This window comes from Symphalangus syndactylus, chromosome X, assembly GCF_028878055.3.
Source record: "Symphalangus syndactylus isolate Jambi chromosome X, NHGRI_mSymSyn1-v2.1_pri, whole genome shotgun sequence".
Classification (NCBI taxonomy): Eukaryota; Metazoa; Chordata; class Mammalia; order Primates; family Hylobatidae; genus Symphalangus; species Symphalangus syndactylus.
Window position 1 is genome coordinate 79,997,638 of NC_072447.2, and position 21,950 is coordinate 80,019,587.

The 21,950-nt window shown below is 47.8% G+C and overlaps 1 protein-coding gene across 4 annotated transcripts; it reads right to left on the reverse strand.

The window, feature by feature from the left end:
- Positions 1-10,427: 10,427 nt before the first annotated feature.
- On the reverse strand, positions 10,428-15,933 carry CITED1 (Cbp/p300 interacting transactivator with Glu/Asp rich carboxy-terminal domain 1). 4 transcript variants are annotated; one of them, XM_055268731.2, is made up of 3 exons: positions 15,811-15,933; positions 11,589-11,713; positions 10,428-11,026 (listed from the first exon to the last, which is right to left on the reverse strand). In XM_055268731.2, exons 2-3 carry the CDS (start codon positions 11,646-11,648, stop codon positions 10,505-10,507), a joined length of 582 nt encoding a protein of 193 aa, XP_055124706.1. In that variant the 5' UTR covers positions 11,649-11,713; positions 15,811-15,933; the 3' UTR covers positions 10,428-10,504. The 4 variants fall into 4 exon arrangements, with proteins under 4 accessions (XP_055124706.1, XP_055124705.1, XP_063491013.1 ...); XM_055268730.2 differs by lacking the exon at positions 15,811-15,933 and adding an exon at positions 15,245-15,364; XM_063634943.1 differs by lacking the exon at positions 15,811-15,933 and adding an exon at positions 14,610-14,700.
- Positions 15,934-21,950: the final 6,017 nt, after the last annotated feature.

Sequence of the window (21,950 nt, forward strand, 5' to 3'; positions counted from 1 at the left end):
AATCATGATCTGGTGTTGAATTTTGTCAAATGCTTTTTCTGCATTAATTGATATAATCATGTGGTTTTTCTTCTTTAGCCTGTTGATATAGTAAATTATTTCCATTGAGTTTTGAATTTTTTTTGTTTTTTGAGACAGGGTCTCACCTCTGGTGCCCAGGCTGGAGTGCAATGATGCAACCACAGCTTACTGCAGCCTCAAAATCTTGGGTTCAAGTGATCCTCCCGTCTCAGCCTCCCAAGTAGCTGGGACTACAGGCACCAGACCATCACGCCTGGCTAATTTTTCTGATTTGTTATAGAGACAAGGTCTCACCATGTTGCCCAGTCTGGTCTCGAACTCCTGGCCTCAAGTGATCTTCTGGCCTTAGCCTCCTAAAATGCTGGGATTACAGGCATGAGCTACCATGCCTGGCCTCGTTTTGAATGTTGAACCAACCCTGCATATCTAGAATAAACCCCACTTGGTCATGGTACATTATTCTTTTTTTTTTTTTTTTTGAGACAGCGTTTCACTCTTGTTGCCCAGTCTGGAATGCAATGGCACGATCTCTGCTCACCGCAATCTCTGCCTCTCAGGTTCAAGCGATTCTCGTGCCTCAGCCTCTCAAGTAGCTGAGATTACAGGCATGCACCACCACGCCCGGCTAATTTTGTATTTTTAGTAGAGACGGGGTTTCTCCATGTTGGTCAGTCTGGTCTCGAACTCCTGACCTTAGGTGATCCACCTGCCTCGGCCTCCCAAAGTGCTGGGATTACAGGCGTGAGCCACCACGCCTGGCCCACATTATTCTTTTTATATATTGTTGGATTGGATTTGATCAAATTTTGTTGAGAATTTTTGCATCTAAATTCAGGAGAGAGAGTGGTCTGTAGTTACATTCTTTTGTATGTTGTTTTTGTCTGGTTTTGATATCAGGGTAATACTTGGGAAGCATTCTCTCTTCTTTTGTGTAAAATTGGTGCTAATCCTTCTTAGAATATTTCATAAAATTCCCCACTGAAAAAATTTTGGCCTAGAGATTTCTTTTCTGAAAGCTCTTTAATTATACAAATCCAATTTATTTAATGGTTGTAGAATTATTCAGATTATCTATTTCATCTAGGTAGAGTTTTTGGTTTTGCAGAATTAATTCATTTCTTTTAAGTTGTTGAATTTATTAGCACAGTGGTGTTTGTGGTATTTCCTTATGATTCCTTTAATAGCTGTAGAATCTGTAGTGATAGCCTCTCTTTCATTTCTGATGTTGGTAATTTGTGTTTTCTCTTTTTATTTCTGTCAGTCTTGCTAGAAGTTTGTCAGTTTTATTGACTTTTTTTCTGAAGAACCAGCTTTTTGCTTCATTGATTTTCTTTACTGTTTTCCTGCTTTCAATTTCATTTATTTCTGCTCTTATCTTTATTGTTTCCCCCTTTTCTACTTGGTTTTGGTTTATTTTGCACTTTTTTTCTTGTTTTTTGACATAAGAATTTAGATTATTGATTGGACTTTTCTGGTTTTTGTTTTCTTTTTGTTTTTTGTAGAGATGGGATCTCTTTATGTTGCCTAGGCTTGTCTTGAACTCCTGGGCTCAAGTGATCCTCCTGTCTTTGAGTCCCAAAGTGCTGGGATTACAGGGGTGGGCCATTGCTCCTGGTCCCTTTTCTGTTTTCTAAATGTAAGCACTTGGTGCTATAAACTTCTCTGCTTTACCTGCATTCTACAAGTTTTGATATGTCATATTTTTGTTCTCATTCAGTTCAATATATTTTTTAGAAATTTCCTTTGAGACTTCCTTTTTGACCCATGGATTATTTAGAAATATGCTGTTCAGTTTTCAAGTTTTAAGAGACTTTTTTGTTATCTTTGTTAATTGATTTCTAGTTTGATTCCATTATAGCCAGAGAATACATTCTGTATGATTTCACTTCTTTTAAATGTATTAAGGTTTGTTTTTGAACCCGCATATGATCCATCTTGGTCAGTGCTCCATGAATACTTGGAAAGAACATGTATTTTCTGTTGCTGGATAAAGTATTCTATAAATGTCAATTAGATCCTCTTGGTTGATGGTTTTGTTGAGTTCCTCTATATCCTTGCTGAATTTGTCTAGTCATTTTACCAATTGCTGAGAGAGGGAGTTGAGCCCTCCACCTCTAACTGTGGATCTATCTATTTTGTTGTTCAGCTCTCTTGGTTTTTGCTTCATGTATTTTGAAGCTCTGTTGTTTGATGCAAACACACTTAGGATTGCTACGTCTTTTTGGTGGATTGATCTTTTAAACATGTCCTTTTTGTCCTTAGTAACTTTCTTTGCTCTGAAGTCTATTTTATCTGATATTAATATAACCATTTCTGCTTTATAAAATTAATGTTTGTATGATATATCATTTTTCCATCCTTGTGCTTTCAACCTACCTATGTTGGTATGTTTGAAGTGAGTTTTCTGTAGACAGCGTATAGTTGAGTTGTGCTTTTTAGATTTTTTTTCTTTTTTTTTTCAGAGATGGTGTCTCTCTATGTTGCCTAGGCTAGGCTTGAACTCCTCATTCCTCAGCTGGAATTACAGATGCACACGACCACACCCAGCTGGGTTGTGCTTTTTTATTTTTTTGGGAGACACTCTCACTTTGCCACCCAGGCTGGAGTGCAGTGGTGCGGTCTTGGCTCACTGCAACCTCAGCCTTCTGGGTTCAAGTGATTCTCCTGCCTCAGCCACCTGAGTAGCTGGGATTACAGGTGTGTGCAACCATGCCCAGATAATTTTTGTATTTTTAGTAGAGATGGGGTTTTGCCATGTTGGGCAGGCTGGTCTCAAACTCCTGGCCTCATGTGATCCACCCCCGTCGACCTACCAAAGTGCTGAGATTACAGGTGTGAGCCACCATGCCCGGCCAGGGTTGTGCTTTTTTAAATTCACTCTGTGCCAGGTGTGGTGGCTCATGCCTATAATCCCAGCACTTTGGGAGGCTGAGGTAGGTGGATCACCTGAGGTCAGGAGTTCAAGACAAGCCTGGCCAATATGGTGAAACCCCGTCTCTACTAAAAATAGAAAAAATTAGCCGGGCGTGGTGGCGGGTGCCTGTAGTCCCAGCTACTCGGAGAGGCTGAGGCAGGAGAACGGCATGAATCCGGGAGGCGGAGCTTGCAGTGAGCCGAGATCGCGCCACTGTACTCCAGCCTGGGTGACAGAGCAAGACTCCGTCTCAAAACAAAAAACAAAAAACAAAAAACAAAAATTAGCCGGGCATGATGGCGTGTACCTGTAGTCCCAGCTACTCGGGAGGCTGAGACAGGAGAATTGCTTGAACCCGGGAGGCAGAGGTTCAGTGAGCCGAGATCGTGCCACTGCACTCCAGCCTGGGCGACAGAGTGTGACTCCATCTCAAAAAAAAAAAAATAAATAAACTCTGCTTATCTCTTTCTTTTAATTGGTATATTTAGTCCGTTAACATTGAAGGTAATTTTTATTATGTCAGGGATTGTCTGCCATTTTATTATTTGTTTTTTGTTTGTTCTTTTTTTCATTCTTCTGCTTATTTTTGCTTGCCTTCCTGTAATATGTTTTAGAATTTCATTTGGATTTATTTATACTGATTCTGAATATACTACGTCGTATAGTTTTCCTAGTGGTTGCTATAGGTATTATCATATATATGTGTGTGTGTGTATATATATATATATGTACACACACACATAATTTATCATAGCCAAGTGGTGTTCAAATGAGTTCAGATTGAGTAAATTCTATTGATCTGTCTTCAAGTTTACAGAATCTGTCCTCTGTCATCTCCACTCTATTATGGAGTCCATCCAGTGAGTTTTAAAATTTCAGTTGTTTTTTTCATTCCATTATTCCTTTTAGTTTTTTTTTTTTTCTTTGAGAGAGAGAGGGTCTCACTCTGTCGCCCAGGCTGGAGTGCAGCGGGGTGATATCGGTTCATGGCAACCTCCACCTCCTGGACTCCTCCGACCTCAGCCTCCTGAGTAGCTGGGACCACAGGCATGTACCACCATGTTTGGCTGATTTTTGTATTAATTTCGTATATACATTTTATAGAGTTGCATTTTGTATTTCTTTGTAGTTGCATTTTGTATTAATTTTTTGAAGCTGCATTTTGTATTAATTTTATATATAAATTTAATTGATTTTGTATATAAATGTTGTAGAGTTGCATTTTGTATCTTTTTGTAGAGACAGGGCTTCACCATGTTGTCCAGGCTGAGTTCTATTTTAAAGTATCTATTTCTTTGCTGAGATTTTCAATTTTTCATTTATTTCAAATGAATTTGTAATTGATTGTTGAGAAGCTTAAAGGCCCTTGTCAGATAATTCCAGCATCTGATTCATCTTGATGTTGGTATCAGTTGACTGTCTTTTCTCATTCAAACTGTGGTTTTCCTGGCTCTTGTTATGATGAGTGATTTTCGATTAGTATCCTGAACATTTTGGTATTAGCAGGTAGTTACCCTACTTAGCATGTAGGTTCTGGTCTACTTTAGTGGGCCAGTGACAGTTTAGTCATTAGCCAATGACGGTTTAGTTTTCTGAGCCCATGCAACGTTACTTTGGTCGGCTTGATTTTTCTGCTATTCCTGGGGTTTCTGCTTAATCCTTGCTGGTTCTGTCTACAGGGGCAGAAGGTCCTTCCTTCTTTGAGCTGCATATTTTTGGTGGGTGATCTTCTAGGGCAGAGAGTTGCTGAAGCCACTGTGTGTGAGTCTCCTTATGCCATAGGGTGGAGGGAAAGGAGACACAGGGCTTTGTTCCTGCTAGCTATGCAGGCAAATTGGGTTGCCTGCTGGTACCCCAGTTCTGGAGGGAGCACTGAGACAGCCCAGGACTTTGCTTGCTGCTACAAGTAGATTGGACCACTTTCTGGTGCTTTAGTTGTGGAGCAGGGCTTAGATCTCCCCACTAGGTGTGTGTCTGGCTTCATCTTTCCCAGTCCTTTGTGTGTGCATGTGTGCATGCGTGCATGTGTGTGTGCATGCGTGCATGTGTGTGTGTGTGTATGACTGTTGATTTTAGGTTGCATGCCTCTTTGGCATCCAGTCTAGGAGTATACAGGAGATATAAAGAAAACTGAGGAAGCTCACCATGTCCTGAAGTTCCTGGCCAGTCTGTCTTCTTTCCTGCTTTCAGTGTCCTTTTATCATTGCTTATTGAATAATTTCTAGGGTATAGAGTTGCATTTGAAGGAGAGGAGCAGGGAATCTATGTCATTTTGTTCCAGAATCAGAAGCCCGTAGTGTAGTTTTAAATTACATTTCTTGTAGTGTGAGTGAGGTTGAGCATCTTTTGATAAGTTTTTAAACCATTTTAATTTCTTTTTCTGTATTTCATTTTCTGTGAACTGTTAATATCATTTGCCTATTTTCATATTGGGCTGGGGGTCTTTGATGCATTGATTTGTAAGAGTTGTTTTCGTATTCACTAGGAACTGCAGATATTTTCTCTTTTTATCTCAGTTTATCTTTTGACTTTGACTTTGTTTATGGTATGTTTTTTGCTTTGCAGTTTTGTTTGTTTGTTTGTTTGTTTTTTTGAGACAAAGTCTCACTCTGTTGCCCAGGCTGGAGTGCAGTGGCATGGTCATGACTCACTGAAGCCTCAACTTCCTAGGTCCAGGTGATCCTCTTGCCTCAGCCTCCCAAGTAGTTGGTACCACAGGTGTGCGCCACCATGCCCAGCTAATTTTTAAGCTTTTTGGTAGAGACAGGATCTCCCTATGTTGCTTAGATTGGCTTTGAACTCCCAGGCTGAAGCAATCATTTCACCTTGGCCTCCCAAAGTGTTGGGATTACAGTTGTAAGCCACCATGCCTGGCCTATTTTTTTTTTAATGCAGTTAAATATATCAGCCTCTTCCATAGCTTCTGGGTTTTGTGTCATTCTTAGAATGGCCTCCCTATTTCAAAATTTTCTTTTTAAAAATCTCCATTTTTGTCTTCTACTACTTTCATGATTTCAGTTTTTATTTTTAAATCTTTGGCTTATCTGGAATTCATTTTGGTGTAAGTTTGGGTTAGTGTATCCAGTTGTCCCAAAGCATTTATTGAATAATCCATTATTTCCTCACTGCTTTGGAATGCTAATTCTTGTTTTTTTTTTTTTTATTTTTAATTGTGGTTAAAACCACAACATAAAATTTACCATCTTAACCATTTTTTATGTGTACAATTTGGTAGTGTTAAGTATATTCACATTGCTGTGCAACAGATTTCTAGAACTCTTTCATCTTGCAGAACTGAAACTCTATACCCATTAAACAACAACTCTCCATTGAAATGTTACCATTTTATCATAAACTAATTTCCCATCTTCTTTATTCTTCCTGGACCACTGTCACAGCTTTCTAGAATCACCATAATTCCAATTTGTCATGCACACCATTGCCTGATTAATGTTCCTCATGCAAGCTCTGACCACAACTCTTCTTCATTTAAAACCTTCAGAGGCCCTCTCTGACACTGCAATTGAGATTAAACCCCCATTATACCCTTTCATAGTGCCCTGTACCTTTTCTTCCTATCACTTCTCATGATTTGTAATTTTAATTATCTGCATGATCACTTGACTACTGGCTATCTCCTTGCTAAAATTGAAGTTTCATGAGAGCAAGGACAATGTGCTTACCACATATTCCCAGTGCTTAGCATTGTTCCTGGCACAAAGTAGGTGCTCAGTCCTTATTTGTGGAATGAGAGATTGTCCCTTACCTGTGGAAAAAAGTATTAACAACTGCAGGATCCGATTTTACCCTACCTCCTCTCGGTCCTCTGCCTTTTGAGGAAGTCAAGCTGTGGGACTTCCTTGAGAAAGCCTTGGGTTTTCTAACATTTTGTTCTGCTTTACATCGTGCCCTGATTTTATCTTTGTATTTGTGCTCCAATTGCCCCCTCAGCCCGGAGGCCATGCCATCCACTCAAGCCCCCACCAGCATTGCTGCTCCTGGGCTCTAGGAGGTGCTCTTGGCTACACATTTGTTCTGAGCAGCAAGCTCCCTGCGGGTAGATAGTGTTCTTTACTTGTGTACATCTGGGTACCTTGCCTCCTAGCCCCCAGGGCCTATTCCAGGCCAGGACTTGGAGTTGGCTTCAGGAATCTTCTAGTAACCTAATGAATGAATGTGTCTGGTTGTGCCTTTAGAGGTGTGAATATGACCTCTGTGGCAAGGACTGAGACTTGCCTGCCTTTCCTTCACTGTGCCTTGTGGAGTTCCCTTACTCCCTCTCCTTCTCTAGCAATAAACAGTTACTGACCCATGTCCTCCTCATCTGCCCCTGTGCAGGGCCTTGACTCTCCCTTCAGGATGTCCCATGCCTTCTCCCTCCAAGCTCTCTGGAGAGGAGGCTGCTCAGTTGGCCACATTTCTGGCCACTGGCACCAGGAGGCAGGGTTGCCATGCCAAAGTTCCTGCTCTCCCTCCTCATTCAGAAGCACATTCTCTAGGTTTGATGGGTAATTTTATATGTCAATTTGACTGGGCTAAGGATATCGATTGCTGATCAAACATTTCTGTGTGTGTCTGAGAGGGTGTTTCCAGAAGAGATGAGCATGTGAATGGGTAGACTGAGGACAGAAGATCACCCTCAGCAATGTGGGTAGGCATCATCTGATCTGTTGAGCGCCCAAGTAGAACAAAAAGACAGAATAAGGGTGAATTTGTTTCTGTCTAAGCTGGGACATCATCTTCTCCTGTCGTTGGACCTCTGTGCTCCTATTTCTCAAGCCTTCAGACTCAGACCAAGGCTTACACTATCACTATCCTCCACCTTTTCAGGCCTTCAGACTCCGATGAATTACACCACTGGCTTGCCTGGTTCTCCAGCCTGCAGGCAGAAGACTGTGGGATTTCTCAGCCTCTATAATCTTGTGAGCCAACATATGTATATCTGTATATCTCTATCCTATTTGTTCTGTTTCTCTGTAGACTCTGGTTAATACACTAGAGATGCTCAGACCATTCCCCACCATCACCTGCCTTCCAGCCACACTCCTGTCACTCTCATGATTCCAAAGCAGCCCATCCCCCTCCTGAAGGCACTGGCCCCTGCCTCAAGCTTCTCTCCACTCCAAGGGCTACTGCCATCCTGGGGGTTCCAGAGCTTATACTCATAGAGATTAGGGGTGGCAAGCTGGGGATCAGGCACTGAATGCAGCCTGGTGACCTGTTTAGTTTGGCCAGAATTGTGTTTTTTGAAGGCCCCAGGAGGGGAGGGAACCTGGGATCCTCCAGCCTTTCAGAGTTTGGCTCCATCCACATCCTGTCATTCTGCTTTAGCTGCCATGCCTGTGTCCACACTGCCCTTGTGTTGCTAGGAGCTGTGCAGATTCTGAGACCCTCCTTCACCTCCCTTCCTAGCTCCCCCTATCTTGCCCATGTGCAGTAGGTAGATAGGGCCAAAGAAAGATCCTATGACCTGGGAGGTCAGGTCCCTCCTTCCTCTCCCTTCCTAGCTCCCCCAATCCAGTTCCTGTGTTCTCCTCAGAGACCCAAGGCCCTCAAGCCTGCTCTGCTCTCCCCACCTTCTTCCAGCCTTCCTTTCTTCCTTCTCCATTTTCCTACCCTTGCCTCATCAGCCCCCTCAAAACCCCATGTCTCCCTGTTCCCAGCCTTAGATGAATCTAACCATCCACCTTTATTGAAATCATCTTAAAAACGAGATGTTAAAATTTGGTTAATTATTTGCTTTCCTACAAACCTCCAGAGATTCTTCCAGAGCCACAGGACTGGTGGCACTAAGGTGAAGGCATGTTTCCAGAAGGCCCTATGGACTCTGCCTTTTGTGAGCTTCTCCACCCTCATCTCTTCCCATCCCCTCTCCCAGCCCTGTGACATAGCCTGCATGCTGAACTCCTGGTTTTCAGCCACTGTCACCCCTCTCGTGCACCTGTGCCTGTTTAACAGCTGTTCCCCTCACTCATTCTCCCCTTGGCTGATTCAAGTCTTATTTCGAAAGTCAAAACTTTCTTTGGTTGGATATACCTTTATGTAAGGACAGAGAGCAAGGCCAGCAAGGATGCACCACAAACAGATAAACAGTTGCAACCTCTGTGGAGAACCAGAGGCAATCAGGATTGAGGGAGAGATTTGGTCAAAGGGTACTTTAGCCTTATCTGCAAAGCTTCTACTTTTTAAAGGAGATTGGATCATGGATTTATTACTTGTGAAATATGAAAACAAATAAAGCAGTTCAATACAAGGAGCCTTCCCCAGACTTCCCAGGCAGATGGAGCTGTTTCCTTTTCTGGGATTGAATAGCACCTTCCCCCTGTGTTCTAGGAAATGCTGTTTTATTATAATTTGTTTGTGCCTGTCTTTCTCCTTCTGAGATGAGGAACTCCCTCAAAGGTAAACTTCATCTAATTCATGCTCCCAGTGTCTAGCAAAGTGCCTGGCCCAGAGCAGGTGCTCAGGGAGTGCTGAATCCAATCAGCGCCCCTGCTAGCACACTCTTTTCAAAGTGCTTGCTAGGGGCAGGCCTGATGCTAGTCCTGAGAGGCTGATTAGAGTCGTTTTCAGCATTCAAGGAAGAAGGCTGTCTGGGAGTCCGAAACACGGACAGAGTGTCCAGGACATTGGGTTGTATCAACATGAGGACAAGGCTTTATCAGTGTATCACAAGGCCAGGATCCAGTGCAGTGCCACTGCCTTGTCACTTGGCATGCTTCTGAAGCCACTGCTTCCTCAGCAGTTAATTGAAAGGCAAGGGATAGATCGCCACATGTTGAACTTGTCAAGCCTAGCCCTGATCTGTATCTCTAAGATGGAGAGGCCAGCTCAAACAGGGTGGGCCAGGAAGGTAGGAGTTAGGGACACTCAAGACCAGCTTAGAGTGTCCCAGGCTGGGAGGACTGAGCAGCTACGTGAGGAACCTGGAGAAGGCACCTCAAACCCCAGTTTAATGATGGGAGTCTGTTGCTTTTGCAATTTTCCAGAGAAATCTGAGCTCCCAGGTCACAGGATCCTTCTTCAGCCCTGTCTATCTATTGCACATGGGCAAGAGGGCAAAGGAAAGGCCTTAATGGGTCAGTTGGATTGGGGCTAGAGAGTGGGTGGGGGTGGCTTTTACAGTTGGTGAAGTGTGTGCCACGTGGCCAGGGATGTGCCTTTAGACTTGGATGTGCATGTAGCAAGGAGGCTGCACAAAGGTCTAATCAGTCTCTCTTCCGAGAAAGCCCCCAACCAGCCCCTGTATGCCACGGTGTTCCTGGAGTCTCAGGGCAATGAGACCAGGTACTCCTGAGGAGATAGCCACAGTGGTGCTGGCAGCAGGAATTCAGTGAACAGCCCCCTTCACCCTCCCTTCTCCTTCCATCCCATCCAGCTCCTTCCCAGCTAGCCACTCACAACCCCGCCATGGGCCTCAGAATTGCTAAAGGGACATCAGACCATACTACACATCATTAGATCTCAATGAAGAACACCTCTGGTTGGCCCGTCTCTTTGTCAGTAACTTTATTTTTATTTACAACAGAATTGGTGGCTTTCTTCCTCCATCTTTAGGGACACTTGGCATTAGCAGCTAGATGGAAAGTCCGCAGTGAAGTCAAACTCATTCTGCCCCAGCCACAGCTCTGGAAGCTCATTGGCTCGGTCCAACCCCAGTTCCACCACCAGCGACATCAGCACTTCCTCATCCACTGGGTCCGAATCGATGATAGCAGGGCTCTGGGCACCAGCAGAAGGAGAGAGTGATTCTGCCCCTCCCGCCTGGGCCCCAAAGTCCCAGTTTTGCAGGGGCCCTGCCTCCCCAGGTTGGCCCAGAGTGGCAGCAGCCATCCCCTGATACTGGCTATTAAGTTTCTGCAGCTGCATACTAGCCAGTAAGTGAGGGGCGGGGTGCAGGTTGAAGGATGGGGGTTTAGTGGGAGGGGTGGTGGTAGGAGAGCCTATTGGAGATCCCGAGGAACTAGTGGGAGCCCCACTGGCCTTGGTTCCATTTGAAGCTACCCCAGGGTAGTGCAGAATGGCCACTGCTTTGCGATCTTTCACCGCAAGGTTGGAGTAGGCCACGGAACTCATCTCTTGGTTGGCATCCTAGAAGACAGAGAAAAGCACACTATAGTAACCCTGCTCCTGGCTTGTCCTTCACCATTCAGCAGATTTAGAAGGTTCCTACCTGCACTTCATTTGGGACTAGAGGTGGAGAGGTAGCAAGAAGACCCCCTTGGAAATTAGGCTCCTACCTCAAGCATCCTTTTGCTGCCATGGCTCTGAGCACTGAGGCCAGAGCCCAGTTATAGTGGAGCACCTGCCATCCTAAGTGGGTTCACTGCTTTCAGCTCCTTCCCCATAGCCTCCACTTCACCATCCTAAAAAGGGCACCTCCTGTCCCTCTTCTCAGCCTCACTTTAGTCTCTTCAACAGAGTGGTTTTGCTCCAACTCGATTTCTCTGCTCCCTTCCCCTCCATCTTTCAGCACCCCTAGTGGGTTCAATCTGACCACAATTTAGGCAGAAGCTGTTCTCATTCTCCCCAGAGATAGTCCTGTTGTCTCCTCTCTGCTCAAGGACACTGGGTAATGCACCTAGGAGGGCCTGGCCCATGACCCCGGAAAATTTGTCTTTCCTTGCCTCATCTGTGGAATGGCAAAAATTACCTCCTTCGCAGGTGAGGTGCCACCCTTGACATCAAGTGCAGGCCTCGACGTTGTTGGCATTTCAGAGCCTTGGCAGAAGTTGGATAAATTGGCGGGAAGTGACGCTGCCAGCTGGAGCTGTTGTGCTGCAAGTGAGGAAGAAGCAGTGGTAAGGGCAAGAGGCTTCACGGACCAACAAAGCACTAGCAAAGCCCGAAGCAGGGCAATGCCACGCAGCTATGAGGCAAGGATGGTGACTGAGTTAGAGCCAAGACCAGAGATCACCCGAGCACAGGGAGGAGATCAAGCTGGAACTTTTGCCTGAGGCAGGAAAGGTGCTTGATTCGACCAGGTACTGCCCAGGCAGCCACCTACCCGTATCACCAAGATGGGACACACTGCTTCCTCATGCAAGTGACTTCACAGTCCCAACGTGTATGTGTGGGGGTGAGGGTGGCACTGTTCCTGGTTCGGAGGACAGGAATGTCCCTAAGTAAGCAGCATATTGTCTCAATGGGTGACTAGCATCCAGGCTGGAGAGTTGGGGCCTCCACTGGGACTGGGAGAATGTGGGAAGAAGTCAGGGCAAGGAAGGCCTAGAAAGCTAGAGATTGCAGCACAGGGAAAGAACAAGTCTCTAGTGCAAATGTCATGGAGTTCCAAAGCATGGCCTTGGGCATGCCTGTGAGAAGCCAGGCTGGTTAGGGTGGTCTGGGGGCTCTGAGGCAGCTGGAGCCAGAGAAGCTAGGAATGTCTCACTTTCCTCCATGTCTCAAGCCCCCTCCAAGGCAGCCCCAGCATTGGGCTTTCCTAGGATGCCTACCCCAGAAACCTGAGTCCAGCCATTCCCATCTATAGTGACAAGTGAGGCACAGAGATTCAATGGCCTTTTAGTCAGGTAGCAGCGGTTCTGGGAGCAGAATCTAGCACCCCTATGCCCACATGCCTCACCTGACCACTGGGTAAGTCATCATACCTAGCTGGATTCAAAAGTCTTCCAAAGAAGTGATTCCCTGGCTCAAGTGCCAAAGGATAAGGGAATGAGGGCAAAAGAATACCTCCAAACCAGAAAATAAACAAACCTCTGAAAATCTCAACTTATTTTCCTAGAGGCCTGTTTACAAAGAAGAAAAAATGTCCCATAGCTAGGCACAGTAGCAACCTCCTGTAGTCTCAGCTACTCAGGAAGCTGAGGTGGGAGGATCACCTGAGCCCTGGAGTTTGATACCAGGCTGGGCAACATAGCGGGACCCTATCTCTTAAAAAAAAAAAAAAAAGCCCCATATATTCTAGCTTTCATGATCAATTAGAGATGTAGAATTTCATATTTATGAATACCTCTTGGTCCAAAGAATCTTGAGGACCTTAAAAAGAGTCTCTAATCTTTCCAAGGAGGCTAGAATTCTCCATGACACTCTCCACTCCGCAGCGGTCATTAAGAATCTGCTCAGACACTTCTAGAAAGTGGCCACTTACTACCTCTCTGTATCATCTTTGCATTGCTTACTTGGGTGGATGGGGGGTGGGGGAGGGAAAAAATAGAGAAAGGGGTAAACATTTTTTCTTAAAACATGAGGAAAAAATATCAGCTGTTGGGTCCCGCATCGTTGCTTGATTGAAGCCCTGCTCCTTCTCTGAGGCAACCGTAGAAAAATATTTCAAAAGCAAGTGATCACCAGACAAGGAGTCTAACACATGTCGTCTTCAAGAGCCCTAGCACAATCAGTATCAGACAATTTTCCTGTCCTAAGAAAAATGTCTGGGGGCCCTGTCCATCTTTTCCCGTTCCTATCCAGCCTTCCCTCTCCTTTTTGCCGCTTGGTACCCGAATGTACAAAACGAAGAAAAAACAACAGGAGCAGCAGCAACAACAGCAAAACCAAAAGAGAAACATTAGAAAAATCAAAAGAGAGAACGAGCAAAAAAACTCTCTCTATTCTGATATCAGTTCGTGGGGGGAGACCATTTTACTGCGCCTCCCTCTTCAGTCTGGGAGCATCCCCAGAAGAGACCCTGTGTCCATTCAGATCTTCTGCCTTCCATTATTGACCCACCACCCACCCTGACCCCAGCCTTGGTCTGTGCTCCATAGGCGCTCAGTAAGTGTTGTTGAATGCGTCTGAAGAAGCAATCGCATTTCCATCGGCATCCCTGGCTCTGCTTCCCCGGCTTTCCGCCCTCCTCCACCACCCTCTAGCCCGTTCGTGGGCAAAACTTGGCAACGCGGAAACGTCCCAGCCCGCTCTCCAAGCCGCGAGCTGACCACTGCGAAACGGCTGCGACAGGCGGCTGGGAAACCTAGAGCAACAAGTGCCTCCTGGCCGGCTGATGCCTGGCGGCCCCCCCGGCCACCAGTTCCCAGTCCCGCTGCCCGCTCTTCACTTCAGGCCTTCCCTTGGGCGAGCAGCCCCCTCCCGCCTAGGCAGGGGTGGGAAGGGGAGAGGGAAAAGAGAAAGGAGAGGCAGGTGGGGGCCTCAGCTTTAACCTGTTGGGGGACCAAAAGTTAAAATAGCACCAACCGGATGGTTCCATCTCGATTGCTATTTTCTCACTCAGAAGGAGAAATTTAAAAATCCAAACAGCACTGCGGCTTGGCTTGGACGCGCTCTAACCAGACCAGTCAGTTTCGCCACCTGAAAACTAAAGGCCCGTTGTTTGCGGACAGCTCGGCTGCCCTCCTCGCCGCATCCCAGATGGAGCCGCGGAACCGGGGGCGGCCGGGAGCATCCCTTGCACGGCGGGCGCGAGCACCCAGGCCACCGGGGCCCTGAGCGTCCGTTCCCGCAAGTGCTGTATCAGGAACTGATCGTAGAGACAGGATGGACAAGCAGGAAGGGGCACGGGGTGTCGGCCTCCGCGGCGAGTCCGCACTCCGGCGCCGGCGGCGGCCACTCCCGCGCCTAATCAACACTTACTGAGCGCCCGCTGAGCATCCGATGCGGCCGCAGGCTGAGCCTACCCCCTAGCCAAGCCGCCTGCGGTCAGTGCTAAAAGCCCGCTAGGAGAAGAGTGAGAGAGGCTCGGAGAGGTGCGGTAACTTGCCCAAGGTCACAGCGCTAGAAAGTGGCGAAGCCGGGATTCGCAGCCAGGTCTCTCTGACTCCAAGTCCGGTGCTCTGCGAAGCAGGGACTCGGCGCGCGGCTCGCCAGCCCGCGTTTATAGGGAGAGGGGTGTGCGCGTGGGTGTGTGTGTGTGGGCGTGTGTCGGGGGAGGGGAGAGCTGAGGTCGACTGGGCAGTAGAGACAAGTTGCCCAAATTCGCTAACTTCCATCCCGCAATTCTGCTGAACTCGGCCCGAAAAGCCCCTCTTGCCTCAATTCCCTGAAGGAAATCTGAGCTTTGTGCAGCTCCGGAGCCAGAGCGTCCAGATGCGGTCCGGGAGATTAGCAAAGTCGGTGGAAGCCAAGCTGGAGAAAGCGCGGGCGCGGGGAGAAAAGGTGCTGCCGTCTCCCCGGGAGAAGCGGACACCCGGCCCCGCTGGCCGGCAGGGGGGCGCGCTGGCGAGCGAACCCGAGCGCTGGCTGGCGGGCGGGCGGCCCCTCGCCCCCAGCAGAGCAGCTTTCCAACAGAAAACAAGTCTCCTCAGAACCCTCCGGCCCGCCTGGCGGCCGCCCACTCCCCACACCAGCTCCACGGGAGTCCTCGGCCCCGCCGCCCAGCCCGGCGGCCCGGCTTACCTCTGAGAAGCCGCCCGCCCTGGAGAGAGGGAAGCGCGGGGCTCGGTGAGCCGCAGGAGAGGCGGCGGAGCCCCCAGCCCCTGGCACGCACGCCGCCGCCACCGCTACCGCGAAGTGGTCGCGCTCAGCGCCCGCGGCCGCGCCGGTGGCCACCCGACCCCGGGGCGCCTGGGAAAAGCCCGCACCGCACCGCGCCGCGCCGCGCCGCGCCGCCGCTGCACCGCACAGTGCCGCGCCAAGCAGCCCCGGACCGAGCTGGTGCCCGCCCGCCGGCCCGCCCGCAGCTTCGGCGCCGGACTCCGGGGCGGTGGCGGTGGCGGCCACCGCGCTCCCTTCCCGGCGCTGGGGACCCGGCTCTCAAGCCCCCATTGCCGCCCGGAGAGCCCTGACGCACACGCACACGGCAGCAGACTGGCCTAGGCTAGGAATCCCAGGAAGGACAGACCCTTTTTTTCCCTTTTTTTTCTCCCCTCAATTTCCACGTCTTTATAACCGGCTTAGGGCATTATTAGCACATGTCCTGGCTCGTGGGCGAGTTGGTGGCAAAATCTGAACTGGATACTCACGGAGGGCCCGCGCGGGTGCTGTGCGGTCCGCTGCTCTCTTCCTCCTCACCGGGAACTGCCCCTCGCCGGCGGACTACAAGAGGGCAGCCGGGCAGAGCGAGCTTCCTCTCGGCAGCTCAGCGGTGCCCCTTCTGCAGCTGTGCCGCCGGGCACATTTTTATAGCAGCGGCTGGCGTGTGTGGCCCTTTAAAGGCGCTTGAGCTGGTGCAGTCACCGCGGATGGTGTGAAAGCGAAGGGCCGGCTGGGGAACGGAGTCCACGCGGCCACGCGGGTCCGGCAGCCCTGTGGACCGGCCAAGGCTCCCGGGGTGGGGCTGGCGAGTCCGGGCTATGGGCACCCCTCGCCCGGAGCCCTGGCCGGTGCCCGGCTTCTAAAGCTGTCGGGGGCCAGGGCCCGGGACACCGGCTCTCCCCACCGCCCTGCGTGGACTTGCCCAATAAATTCCACTTAGTAATTTCACTGAGGCAAAGGAGAGCCGTTAGTGTCTGTTTTCTGACCTAAATCTAGTCGGGGGCCAAAACGGGCTTCAGGGGTTTTGGGAGAGAGCTGTGGGCTCAAGGAGTGACCTGGAAGAGAGGGGCGCACACGGGACGGGGGAATGGTCATTAGTTTTCCGCAGGGCTTTCTTGGAGCCCGTCTGCCTTTTAGGGGGCTGTACTATCTCATTCGTTGAAGAGCTGAGGCTGGGGGCTTCTTTTCCTCTTAAAGTGGCCAGATTCTGGGCAGAGTCGCATGGAGGGCCTATATGGCAGCAGTGGCTCTCCTCGAAGTTCTGAGCTGGGGTTGGGTTCGAGGGTTTCTGTTCTGTGGTCATCCAGGGCAGGAGGCTAGCAGGATGCGACCCGGAGAAATGCTCCTCTCCCGGACCGTGGTTCCAGGTGCAGCTCACTAGGCTCGCCGAAAAGCCAGCAGTAGGCAACGGGGTACGAAGAGCTTGCCCCGGGGTTCGCGGAGATTCCTCCTGTCTTCCCACGATGCTAGGTTGTTTTATTATGACTATATAATCATTCCCGTCTAGCAAGAATAACGTTCTGCATTTGGAGTTCGTCTTTCTTGGGTGGAGATGTTGTCTTACAAATCCTTACTGGAAAGAGGTCTGGGTCTTCTCCTTCATCTCAATTCGGATTCTTTGTGGCCAAGAAATTCCCGCCTTACCTCTTACAGGAAGGCCATCAGGATTACCCCTCTGTCACCGCCCCCCCCTCCCCCAGGCCCCGCCGCTCTTTTTTTGCTGCCTTTCAGCAACAACTACTCAGTTTACTCTGTTTATAAAACATACTCTTTAAGAAAAGGTCCTAATGTTAAAAAAGGGGGGAGGGAATGTCACGAAGTCATTTTCACTATGTATGTGTTCTATCTTCTTAATTGGATTGGAAGACCTGAAGGTCTCTTTCTTTTCTTTTTCTGCCCCAAGTGCCCTGCACTTGCTCTTCTAACAAAGTTCTGTTTGTTGACGGACTGACCGGCTTTACTGACACAAAGATGGGAAGCAAATGGAGAGACGGATCAAGGCCCTTCCTCGGCATCTGGAGGAAGCTTGGGCGAGTGTGCCTTGGTCGCCAGGTAAACCCGTTCCTCAGCCCTCAAGGCTGCCTTGCACAGCTCCAGTCTTTTCATCTACTCTGTCCCAACACAAACCCCGGTAGCAGCCACACCCCACACATCTTCGCTGCACTTTCTCACTTTGCTTGCCAGATTGTGGGCCCTGCCTAGTCTCCCTCTGATAAAAGGCGGGATCTGTCGGCACCCTAAAGCCTTACTGCAAACCGCGTGTGAAATACACCCTCAAGTTCTCTTGGTGTTTGCCTGGGATGAAAAAAAAATGTTTCTGCGAAAACTAATTGGTGGAGAATGAGCGACTCTAGGCTTTCGAATTGCGTGTTACTAATTTGAACCCCTGACCCACCCTCCCCGTCAGCCCCGGCTTGGCTCGGGAGCTGGTCTGGCAACAGCGGCAGTTTCTCCGCTGCAGGCTCCGGATCCGGGAGGTGTGGATCCGCCCTCCATCTATTGGATGGCTCCCAGGCCAATTGTTAGAAAGAGGCATATGTTCCTCTCGGCTTCTGGAGTGTCTCCGGAGCAGTTGCTCAACAGCCAGCCCCCTCCCCCATCCGGACCATTGAAGGGCAGAAAAAGGAGCGCCCTCCACCACATTTCTCTGTGCCCACATGCCAGAAAGGGTCTCCCCCCTGGTGACTTCCTGTCATCTCCACTGCTTACCTCCTGGGGAGCAGGAAAGAGAGGGGCTTCAAGCACTCAGCTTTGAAGCACAAAAGCCACCCCTTTCCTTTTTGGGGAGATGGAAGAGGAGGTTAGTTGCAGAGGCTGAGAGGGAGCAAAGGAGACATTTGCATTTCTCGGCAAAAATGGTCTGATCACTGACTTCCCCGTTGGCTCCAGCAGAGCTCAGAGCTCTCCGCTGAACTCTTATCTCCAACTTGGCAACTAGACCGCGAGCTTGCGAAGCGAGGAGAGGACAGGGATGGTCACCTACTGAGAACCTCTGTGCGCCAGCACTGGGCCTGGCACGTTCCCCATCCATCATCTCATTTAATTCCCAAGACAGCCCTTTGAGGTAGGGTTTACCAAAGGTGAAACAGAGCCTCGGGGAATTGACCAAGTTCACATAGCCACGTGGCTGAGTGTTTGAATCTGGGTCAGGCTGGCTGCAAAGTTTTTACCCTCAGCCCTAATCCCCGCTGCCTAGGAGGGTAAGGAGGCTGTCTAGAGTGCAGGTTCAGGGATCAGTAGGCCTGGGTTTAAATTCCTACTTTGCCATTTGTTAGCGGCGAAGTCTTAGGCCAACAATGGCTTCATGCTTTGGGCTTCAGTTTTCCCATCTGTTAAATGGGGATAACAATGGTACTTACTCTGTGGGGGTTGCTTAGCCTGGTTGGTGCCCGCAGTGTAGTAAATGGCCAATAAATGCTGTTATCGTACTGGACCGTCTGATTATTTTCCTTTTGCCTCCCGTCCCTGCCTCAGCTCACACACTTCAGGTTCAGTAATACTTGCTGAATGATTAATTTTAAAACCAGACTGAGAGGGGATGAAGGAGGTCTATAAACTCAGGGAGGAGAGAGAGAGAAAAATGCAGATTTCTTCTTAAAATCCCACCCTCCAGAACCAAGGACTGCCTGAGCCATATGACAGGAGTAAATTTGGGACCAAAAAAAGGTGACCACTTTTTACAGATCAGCCTATAAACTTACAGAGTGGTCTCCAGAAACATATACTCAATACGTGTGTAGAAAAAACTTTAAAAGCACAAGTTTTTATTCAAGAATATTTACAGCAGAATTGTTGATAATAGTGAAAAATGAAAAGGAACCTAAATGTCTATGGTAAGGGAGTGTCCCTTGGTACCTTGACACACACACACACACACACGCACACACACACACAAAATCCTGATTTTGAAAACTCTTATTCATAGGAAAATATTCATAACAAAATATGAAATAAAAAATGCTGGGTACAAAGTTGCATAAATATGATGCCAAGCTTCAAAGGGCACAAAGGGAACAAAATTAAATACTCACTATGTTTCCAATCATGTATGAATATGTACAGAAAGCGACAGTCTGGAAAATATCAAAATGATAACAGTGCCAGTAGAGTGGTAGGATTATGAGTGATTTTTTTCTCTTTTCCCCATATTATGCAGTATTATTCTTATAAGTAAATATGAGTTTATAGTTAATAAACTCCATGAATATTATGTTCCCACTTTTGTTAACATATATGTGCATAGAAAAAAATCCATAATCTCACGACTCAATTATAATCACTGTTAACACCAAAAATTGATTATAATTGAGTCGTGGGATTATGGATAATACTTTTATTTTGCTTTTATTTTTCTGCAATATGATTATATTACTTTCTTACAATTAAAACAGATTCATAATTTGAAAAGTACATAATCAGAGGGATCCCACTTGGGTTAAGAGTATGAATGTAAATTGAAAAAAATGAGAAGGAAGTATACTAAAATATTAACAGTTTTTATATTAAGTGGTAAGGAATTATGGGTAATTTCCTCTCTATTTTCTGTAATCTGCTTTTATTATTTTTACAATTAAAATAAAATGTACCTAAAAATAACATATACAATATGATCCCACTTTTGTTAAAAACGAATATGTATATAGAAAAAAATAATAAACTACTCCAAAATGTGGTAGTCTCTGGGTGGTGAGGTTATTACTGATTTTCGTTTTCTCCTTCATACATGATTTCTTCATATGCCAAATTTTCTACAGTCATCATGTATTAATTTTTTAAAAAAGTATAAAGTACTTCGGTAATGAAGTTTTTATGGAAAAAAGAGCATGTCTGGGATTTGCTTTAAAATATTCCAGTTGAGGGTGGGGGGAAGTGGATGGGGGATATAGATTAAATAAGATGATAATTGTTGAAGATGGCTTCATTATAATGCGTTTTTGTTTATTTGTTTGTTTGTTTTGAGACAGGGTCTCACTCTGGCACCCAGGCTGGAGTGTAGAGGCGCGATCTTGGCTCACTGCCACCTCCGCCTCCTGGGCTCAAACGATTCTCCCACCTTAGCCTCCAGAGTAGCTGGGACTACATGCGCGTGCCACCATGCCCAGCTACTTGTTTGTGTTTCTGCATTTTTTGTATTTTTTTTTTTTTGTAGAGATGGGGTTTCGTGATGTTGCCCAGTTCTTGAACTCCTGAGCTCAAGTGATCAGTCTGCCTCGGCCACCCAAAGTGCTGCGATTACAAGTGTGAGGCACTGTGCTGGCCTGTAATGTGTTCTTTACTCATGTATATGTTTTTTAATTTCCATAATAAATTTTTTACAACTATTTTTCACATACATTATCTCTTTTAATCTTATGCTACCCCTGTGGGGTCAGTTATCTCCATTTTATAGAAAACTGAGATTCAAAGAGGTGAAGTCACTGGACCTGTCACACAACTGGGAGGTGAGACTGGGTCTCCATACTCCATTTCCAATTGCAAGAGCCCAGGGCTCTTCTACATATCCCAGTTGCTGCTGCTGTTTAAAACAATTAAAAATAATTAACACTTTGTCTGATTATAAATGTAATTGTTCACTGCACAGAATTTGCAGATAACAGCAAAGCACTAGGAGGAAAACATAATAATCAACCCAACTGCATCCTAGTTAACCCTCTGGTGTCCGGCCGTGCAAACTTCATCTCAGTTGCCTCTTACTCCAGAGGTAGTGTGCTGCAAATTCTTCTCAGTAAGAGTGGCTAGTCTTTCCTGATGGGCTATCGAGTGAAGCTGCAACTCTTTGGGGCCCCTGTCACGTGTGGGTTCCCTGGAGATGGTGGGTCCTAACTGCCCCCCCGACCCCCGTTATTTCACAGTGTCCCCTTTAGATACTTCAGCCAGGACCACAGTTTTAGGGGAAGCCCTGGTGGCCCTTTCCCTCTTGCTCCGTGTGGAGACTCTGCCCAGAAGCCCCGTTAGGATCCTGTGAGTCTGCAACCACTGTGAGTATGCCTGTGCCTCCATTTCCCCATCTGGAAGATGCTAGTGAGAATAGCAGATGGGTCAGCCTCTGCCAGGGAGTGATGAGCTAACGTCTGTAGTGCTTTCCAGCCCCTCGGAGCAAGGTGCTGGATCCTTCCCGGCTCTGCGCCTGCCCCTGCCAGCCCGAGTGAGCGCCTGGGCGGCTCTGCGCCTGCCCCTGCCAGCCTGAGTGAGCGCCTGGGCCTGGCCGCTCTGCGTGGAGGGAGTGGCCGCGTTCCTCTGACCCAGGCCAACAGGCTTGGACAGGCACTCACTTTTGCTTCTGTGCTTAACAAAAAAAAGGGAAGAAGAAGAAAAGAAGAGAAGAGAAGATGAATTGAAGAAGAAGGGGAACAAGATCAGTTACTAGGGGAATGGGCCTGGAGAAATAGAAAATTGAGAAGAGAGCAGAGCCATCACAGGGCATCCTTGGGCACCCCAATCAGCTTCGAAGATTCTAGCCCTGGTTTCCTGTTTACACATGGGGTGGGGGAATTTTGGAAAGGGCCAAGAATTGGGTCTAGTTGAATTGATTCCCTACTTGATTTCCTGTTATTTATGCATAATGGGAAAACCGCAACTACATAAACAGCTCAGGCCACCCGGCCTCTTGAATCCTTAGGGGCCATCT

Bases quoted from the DNA above. Each gene is read 5' to 3' on its own strand.
- CITED1 (XM_055268729.2), bottom strand. The intron at 11,027-11,588 runs GTAATTTTTGCC...TCTGTCTTCTAG, and splicing joins GCACCTCACCTGCGAAGGAG to GATGCCAACCAAGAGATGAG.